This window comes from Crocuta crocuta, unplaced genomic scaffold, assembly GCF_008692635.1.
Source record: "Crocuta crocuta isolate KB4526 unplaced genomic scaffold, BGI_CrCroc_1.0 scaffold1511, whole genome shotgun sequence".
NCBI classification, from domain to species: Eukaryota; Metazoa; Chordata; class Mammalia; order Carnivora; family Hyaenidae; genus Crocuta; species Crocuta crocuta.
Window position 1 is genome coordinate 8,952 of NW_027529622.1, and position 8,900 is coordinate 17,851.

At 40.4% G+C, this 8,900-nt stretch overlaps 1 protein-coding gene across 1 annotated transcript in view; it reads left to right on the top strand.

Moving 5' to 3' along the window:
* Positions 1-1,086: 1,086 nt before the first annotated feature.
* LOC144229850 (6-phosphofructo-2-kinase/fructose-2,6-bisphosphatase 1-like) overlaps positions 1,087-8,900 on the top strand; it is a gene marked incomplete at its 3' end in the record, with an annotated part of 38,851 nt that continues 31,037 nt past the window's right edge. The window contains exons 1-2 of the mRNA XM_077761941.1: positions 1,087-1,120; positions 5,212-5,337. Of these exons, the coding sequence (XP_077618067.1) occupies positions 1,087-1,120; positions 5,212-5,337 (160 nt within the window). The remainder of the gene's footprint in view (positions 1,121-5,211; positions 5,338-8,900) is intronic.

Sequence of the window (8,900 nt, forward strand, 5' to 3'; positions counted from 1 at the left end):
GTTACCCTATGTCTTGATTGGAATGTTTAGTCCATTTACAAAGTAATTATTGATATATATGTATCTATTGCCATTTTATTACTTGTTTTGTGGTTGTTTCTCAAGTTCTCTGATCATTCTCTTTCTCTCTTTCATAATATGCTGGTTTTTCTTGGTGATACATTTAGATTTCTTTCTCTTTATTCTTTGCATACTAATCAGTGGTTTTTGACTCATTGTTACAATTAGGTTGTATATAACATCTTCTGCATATCACAGTCTATATTAAGTTGATGGTCATTTAAGTTTGAACCAATTCTTTATTCTTCTCCTCCCCACCTTTTAGGTATATGGTGTCATATTTGACAACCTTTTATTTTGTGGATTCCTTGACTTTTTTTTACAGAAATATTATCACTGCTTTTGTGTTTCATATCTTCATATTCTCATTTACAGTTCTTTCTGTCCACTCAAAGAATTCCCCTTTAATATTTCTTGCTGGCTGGATCAGGAACTCCAATAGTTTGTTTGTCTAAGAAACTCTATCTCTCCTTCCATTCTGGTTGATAGCCTTGCTGGATAGAGTATCTTGGCTGCAGATTTTTTCCTATTCAGCAATTTAAATATATCTTGTTCCTTCATTTGGGATAAATTTCTCTGTCTTCTCATTTTGTCTAAGTCTTTATACATGTTTCCATTTGTTAGGAAAGTCAACTACTTCCCATGTTCTTGAGGGTAATGAATGGTCTTATGAAGAAGATATCCTGTAGTGCTCTGTAGTGTAGTGTAGTTCCCCAGGGCTTGGTGCTTCAGCGGGTGTCTCTAATGTGTGCTGCAAGTGTTCTGCTATTGTGTCCTGGGTGCTCTACCCTCAGGCCAGTCATCGGCAGAGGTTCTCTTTGCCTGTTGTGGGCAATATTTGATCCCTACCTGAATGTGGAAAGTTTTAACTAGATATGCTCTGGTCTGCTTGTGAAATAAGACCTTTCACCACTGCTGCTAAAGCCAAGGCCCTGCAAAACTTCTGGTTTGAAAGATGCAGTATGGGCAGGGCTTTGGGCTGGTCTTCTAGGGGAAGGAGCCCACTGCAATGGGACTGAGGCAAGCATGACTCAGAAGGTGGTTCCACCAGAGCATGGAGGTGGGAGTTGGGGCTTGGTGTAAACAAATTTTGTGTCAAGTATAGTCTTTGGCTGTTTCCTGAAAGTGGCCCTGTGCTTAAATTGAGAGGCTGGAGAGGGAAATGGTGCCTGCCATTCCCTTTGTTCCCAGAGATGTTTTTCCCTGAATGCTGCCACTCTGTTACACACTCCAACATGAGCAGATATCCTCCCCACTGTGTACCCCAGGCACTCTTCAGATTGCTGTTTCCATATTGTATCCACAGGCTGTTTGCCTGCTTTCTCTCCAAGAACAGCCCCAATGCCCTCTGTGCTTTCCCAGAGCCAGGCGTGCTAACTTCAAATCTCTAGACTTTAAGCCCAAGTGGTTGCAAGAACACACAAAATTCATCCTGTCTTGCTTTCCAAGCCAATTTCTATGAGGGCTTGTATTCCTCATGTGGGCTTCTCTTTGTGCTAGTCTGTCTCTCACCCCTTTATGCTACTGCAGCTCCTTCCCCACCATGGCAGCCATGATCCATTTCTCTCCCAAACTGTCTCTCCACACCTCCTTCCTTCTTTGATGTGATCTCTTCTCCACCTTTAGTTGTGGAGTTTGTTCTGCTAGTCTTTAGGTTGATTTTTGGGTTATTTAGGATGATTTGATAGTTATCAGGTTGTATTCGTGGGACAATGCAAACCTAGAGTCTTCGTATTCCACTACCATCTTCCCAGACCTCTTTGTTTCTTTTTTATTTTTATTTATTTTTTAAAAATGGTTTATTGTCAAGTTGGTTTCCATACAACACCCAGTGCTCATCCCAGCAAGTGCCTTCCTCAAAGCGCATCACCCCCCTTCCTGTCTTCCCCACCCCCATCAGCACTCAGTTTGTTCTCAGTATTAAGAGTCTCTTATGGTTTGCCTCCCTCCCTCTCTGTAGCTTTTGTTCCCCGCTTCCCCTCCCCCATGGTCTTCTGTTAAGTTTCTCCAGATCCACATATGAATGGAAACATATGGTATCTGTTTTTCTCTGCCTGACTTCTGTCACTTAGCATAATACCCTCCAATTCCATCCAAGTTACTACAAATGGCTAGATTTCATTCTTTCTCATTGCCAAGTAGTATTTCTTTTTTAAAAAATCTTTTTACCTTTATTTATTTTTGAGAGACAGAGTAAGACAGAGCGTGAGCGGGGGAGGGGCAGAGAGAGAAGGAAACACAGAATCCGAAACAGGCTCCAGGCTCTGAGCGAGCATTCAGCACAGANCACCTTCAAATAACAAGCTCCTTATAACAGAATACTCCCAGAATCTTTTTCACTTACACTTTCTTTGTGTCATTGTTGTACTTATTTTATTTCATTTCATTTACATATATGCTATAAACACCCGATACATTATTACTAGTACTGCTTTAAACAGTTATATTTTAGGGGCAACTGGGTGGCTCAGTCAGTCAAACATTCAAGTTCAGCTCTGGTCATGATCTCATGGTTTGTAGGTTTGAGCCCCAAGTTGGGCTCATTCCTGACAGTTGAGAGCTTGGAGTCTGCTTCGGATTCTATGCCTCCCTCTCTCTGCCTTTCCCCCATTCATGCTCTGTCTCTCCCTCAACAAAAATAAACATTAAAAATTTTTTAAAAGTTATCTTTTAGAACAATTAAGAATATGCAAAATAAAAAGTATATTTTGCTTTCATTTATTCCTTTTCCAATGTCTTTTTTAGTTATGTAAATCCAGTTTTCTGACCTATATCGTATCATTTCTGCTTAAATATTGTCCTTTAATATTTCTTATAAGACAAGTCGGCTTGTGGTGAATTTTCTGTTCTTGTATGTCTGAAATACAAATATTTATTTTGCCTTTATTTTTGAAAGAATTTTTGGTGAATTTGTTTATTATTAATGTTTATTTATTTTTGAGATAGAGAGACAGAGAATGAGCGGGGAAGGGCAGAGAGAGACAGACAGACAGACAGACAAAGACAGAGACAGAATCCAAAGCAGGCTCCAGGCTCTGGGCTGTCAGCACAGAGCCCTACGCGGGGCTCAAACCCATGAACTGTGAGATCACGACCTGAGCAGAAGTTGGATGCTTAACTGAGTCACCCAAGCGCCCCCATTTTTGGTGAATTTAGAATTATGGACTGTCAGGGTTTGTGGTGTTATTTTGTTGCTGTTGTCTTTTACTTTCAATACTTTAAACTTTTTATTCCACTGTCTTTTTGCTTATGCGACATCTGACAAGAAGTCTAGTGTAATTCTTCTCCTTGTTCTTCTGTAGGTAATGTGTTCCTGCCACCTCTTTTTCCTGGCCTCCTTCAATATTTTATTTTTCCCTGATTTTATGTAATTTGAATTTTATTTATCTTGGGTATGCTGTGGTTCTTTTTAAAAATTTATTTACCCTGCTTGGTGTTCTCTGAGATACTTGAATCTGTGGTTTGGTATCAATAACTCAATTTTGGAAATTTTGGGCACTTTTTTCTTCAAATATTTCTTCTTTCTCATTATCTCCCTCTTCTCCTTCTGTTATTTTAATTATATATTACATATATTTTATATATACATATGTATATTACATTATTTGATAGTTTTCCAAAGTTTTTGGATGTTTTATTCTGTTTTCTTTTTCTTTCTTTTTTTTTTTTTTTACTAATTTTTCTCTCTGCATTTTAGGGTGTGTGATTTCTACTGNAGTTTCCCAAAGTTTTTGGATGTTTTATTCTGTTTTCTTTTTCTTTCTTTTTTTTTTTTTTTTACTAATTTTTCTCTCTGCATTTTAGGGTGTGTGATTTCTACTGATATATCCTCAAGTTCATTGATTCCTTAGCTATATTAAGTTCACATTGAAGACATTCTTCAGATCTATAACTGTGTTTTTTTTTCTTTTGATTTTCCTTTGATTCCTTCTTATACTTTCCATCCCTATACTGAAACCATCTATCTGATCTTTCATATTGTCTACTTTTTCCAATAAGGCTTTTTAATGTATCAACCATAGCTATTTTAAATTCCCTGCCTGAAAATTCTAAGATGTGTATTATAAATGAGTCTGGTCCTGATGATTTCTTTGTCTCTTCAGACGATTTTTTTTTTCTTGCCTTGATTCTTCCCTTCATGCTGCTCTCTGGAGACAATTTATCTTTTGCAACCTTTGAGGAAATAATCTATTATTTTACTTTTTTTTACCCTGGTAGTAGGGAATCGGTGACTGATGACATTTCTTGTTAGTCTGAATAAGCCTCAGTCTTAGGCATGCTTATTCTCAGTCTTGGAGGTGTTACCTTCCCATGTGTTCCAGTCCCTTCTCTAACTACAATGGTGAACCCAGCATATATTCCTGTCCCTCCTGAGCTACAATAGTTTTTCTGTTTTCCTTCTCCAGCTGTGTTGAGTTTGTACCAGTACCCTCAGTTCCTGTTGCTCTTCTTCCTGCAGATTAAGGTTTATTTTCCTTGGGGAGGATGGAATAGATTGGTCTGGGCAGAGTTTCAGTAGTGTTAGCTGTTCCCTCTGTTGGCTGTAGTTAATTTCCACCACTGCTCTCAAACTACAGTTGCATTGCTTTTCTCTGTGAAGACTAAAGCTTTTGTTTCATAGAATATAAAAGGAAATGGTCTGGGCAAAATTTCAGCAATGGCTGCTATTCTATTTCCTCCCCAAGCCAGAACTACAGGACATCTTCTCAGGATTCTTCTGTCTTCCCTGTCAGCACCTGGTGGAATTCATAGAGGAAGTCTGCAAGAGGATGCAAAACTACCTAGATCTTCAGCCCCTAGGGGCTTCACATTCTCATACCAGCCCACAACCAACTTTAGCAATTTATTAAACATTTTTAGCTGAGTCTTCTTATGAGTATATGTTGAGCAGTAGTATCTATGAAAGATAAGCAAATACCTGGGCTTTGTTGTTCCTCCAGATGTCTTCCTGTTTCTATAGATTAAGGGTTAGCTGTTTGCAGCAGTTTCCTGATGAATTTCTAAGTCCTTTAGAAAGTTTTCAGCTATTTGTCATTATTGTTGTTATTATAATGATAGGAAAGATAATTTTCCAAATCTGTATCTCTGAGCTAATACCAGTAGATCATAGTAACCTGGTGATAAGCTTTTAAGGCTCTGTTTATCTTCCAGCATCAATACCTCAGTTTACCAATTCCCCCACAATGGTGATAATGGTTGGCTTACCAGCTCGAGGGAAGACCTACATTTCCATGAAGCTCACGCGGTATCTCAACTGGATAGGAACACCAACTAAAGGTATGTCTCTGAAACCCTTTGTTCTACAGCTCCCTACAGGCCACAGTCTGAAAAGAGTAAGGTAGCATGTCAGAAAACATTTCCTCAGTACCAGGAATGCTCCAAAATATTATTACCAGTCTTAGGATGACTACTAATGCTCCTGCTGCTGTTACTACTGCTGCTGCTGCTGCTGCTGTTGCTACTACTACCACTACCATTACACTCTTACAAGTTTTATAATTTCTTGAGCACATACTCTGTGCCTAAATTGTATTCTAGGTACTAGGCATGGGAAAACTAGTAAGATTAAATGTCTATTCTCAGGGAACTCTAGTTTTGCAAGACCTTAAAACAACTGTCTCACACTATGAGTCCAGAGTTCTCTCTTGTCCAGCAAGAGAGTGGATGCAGAATTGAATACCAAAGAGGCTAATATTTAGGAGGTGATAAGAAACCCAAACAAAGTTTTCATCTCTGTATTTATTGAGCTCACAAGATATTACCTACTTGGTGAACATGGAAGAAAATAAGATCTTACACACGTGGTGAATGTGAAGAAACAATCAGATAGTGATCATTAACTTATGTGAGTAAGAAGCAAATGGTTGGGGGTGGTGGTGGTGGCAAGTGGAGTTTGTGATAGAAATATAAAAGTATATTGGTGTCAGATGGAAAGGAACTTCCTGAAGATGATATAACAAGTTACTCGTGATCCCATTACAATATCTTGCTAGTTAACCTCATGCACTTTCACCCCATGGTGGCAGCTTTCCACCCTAAGCTTTTTTTCTAACCCAGTATGTAAGTAGAACCTATTTCCCCACAAACAACCCTATTAGTAAAATGCTGTTTTTTATTACCATTACTGTTATTACAATACCAACATTACTATTTTAATTAGCATTACCATTTATTCAAAATCTTAAGATTTTGCACACTAGAGCCACAGCCCACAGGCCACCATAGGGTCTTCACTAAAGCAGGGCACCTTAGCTTACCTCATCCTCTGGAATCCAGAAGGCATCTGTTCTCTCCAAACCTCTCCTTAGGTCTAAGCCTGTCAGCTTCCCCTCCCAGCCAGGAGTGGTTCTGCCTTTTTCCCCTCCAGAGAGGTCTCCTTCTCTGCCTTCCAACCTCCTCCCTCACTCCCTACTTTCAACTTTCCATTCTCTTCAGTGTGGTCTCTTTTCTGTATACTACCTCTTATTTGGTAATTGCTCTCTACTATTCTCCATTTGATTTCTCTATCCTCCACCCTGTATCCCCATTCTTATTTGATTCTTTCCCTCCCTAACAGGACTGCACTTCTCTGAGCCCCCATACCAACACTTCCTACGCCCCCCTCTATGCCAACACTAATTACAGAGTGTGTTGTTGTAGTATGTGTCTTGGTCTCTCTCCCCAGGAGCTGTTCTGGGGCCAGGGGACCAGGTCATATTCATTTCTCTATACCATATGATCAGATTAAAACACTAAGAGGCTCTAAACACTAAGAGATAGGGTGCCCCCACATCATATGCAATTCAGGATAAAAACAGTAAAGTTGAAAAAGTCTACCAACATTTTTTATTTGTCCCTGATGACTATATTAAGGATTTTAAAGAATATCAACTTATCTGAAATTTTTTCTGGGACCATGTCCTTCCTTTNACTCAATCATTATTTCTTGAGCACACAGCTGTGCAAAAATCCTTGCTGGATGTTGGGCAAACAAATACAAATATGATAGAATGTCTGTCTTCAAACTACTAACATATATTCTTAAGTTTTAAAGTGCTCATGAAAGAGGAACTAGTATTATCATCATTTCACAGTTGATGAAATTAATGCCTAAGAGGTAAAGTGCCTTGTCTAAAGGCACATGGCCAATGAGTGACCAAACCAGAATATGAACCCACATCTGGTTGATTCCAAAGAATGTGCCAGGTCTGATATTTGGCTCTAATTGGCAAGAGAAAAGAATCCATATTGGCCTTATACTTTCTTTTTCTCCATTCTCTTCCTCTCCTTTCTCTTACCGATCCCAGCATCTTATTTATCTTCCTCCTTCCCTCTCTCTCTTTGATTCTCTTCCTTTCTTCTTTCTTTCTTTCTGCTGCTTTTCCTTTCCCTTTATAAACTTTTTCTAATTCACTGGTGAAGAGTTTATGTGCCAAAACCCATGGTAGCACTGAAGATGCAAAAATGAATGGCATTCATGCCCTGTATTTGAAGAGTTTTCTATCTGTTTGGGATGCATATGAATACCTGAATACCTCGTGTTACTTAAGGAATCCTACAGCAGGATACTAAGGGGTTCACAGAGAAAATCATCAACTGGAAGGCAGTGAAAGCTTCCAGATAGGGTATATTTAAGTTTGGTCCTGTGGGAGGAGTAGAATATTGGGAGAAGAGGAGAGAAAGAATGGTTCTGGTGGAGGACTGAAGGCTCCAAGGAACCTCTGCTGGGTATTAGATATATATGGGATGGTAGTGGATGGGTCTCTGCTCTAATGCACATATATTCTCCTATTGCTCCAATCCGGTCCATTCTCACAGAAGGCCACAGAGTCATGTTTCAAAGCACAAAGCTTATCATACATACAGTCTTAAAGGGTCTTCTTGGCCTAAAAGTTTCAGACCAAGCTTTTTAGCCTATTATTCAAGACCCTCAACAATCCACCCCTGCCAGTCTCTAGTCTTCAGTCACAGTGAATTATTTAACATACCCCAAACATGTTCTGCCTTCTGCCAATGTCATACCGTTGCTTATTATGTTCCTCTACATGGAATGTCTATTACCCACTGCCACCCTCCATGGCTGCATAAAAGGCCTACCTTCCTAAAAGAACTCCTTCAAGAAGAAGGCAAGACAATGGAGAGTAGGGAGCTACATACATTTCACTCACCCCCATCTCTCAAATGGAGAAGGTCTAAAGCCATAGGAACCCTTACAGAATCCAGGAGTTTTGGAGGAAAAGGAGACAGAGTCCACTGAGAAAACCTTATAGGCTGAGTGCGAATTGGGAAAGATAAAACTGGGCCAGGTCCCAGAGAAACAGAGGGAAGGGAGGGAGCCCCCTTTGCGGGGAGCTGCGGTGACTAGAGGGGAAAAGAAAGAGCAGCTGAAACTGCTCCAGAAACTGTCCCTGTCGAAGAGAAAAACCTCGGCTTGGGACACAGAGGGATCCGATTTCCAGCTGTGCAGCTGACCTTGAGTAGGACTCCCTGGTCCCAGGTGATGCCAGGAGAAACTGCTCCTCTGCTTGCCAGCTCGACCTGGAGAGAAAGTGGTGTGACTGAAGCTGCTCCGCCATTCTTCTGGCTTGGCTCAATTCCTAATGGGGAGGTGAGAAGCTTGAAACTGCTTGGAGGGACTTGGCCTGTGGGTTTATATTTCGGGCGCGTGGACTAAGATCAGGAAAGGAGGCCTGGCTTGGGAGAGAGAGCACGGCACACCTTGGCTACCCCTGCGGTACAGGGAGACCAGACCCAAAAGAGTGAGTTGCAATGCTTGGTTCGAGAAGGGACTGAGGTGCCGCCATTTTTATCCCCACAATCACCAAGGCATGACCTCAGGGAGCTGACAGTGGGACAGGATA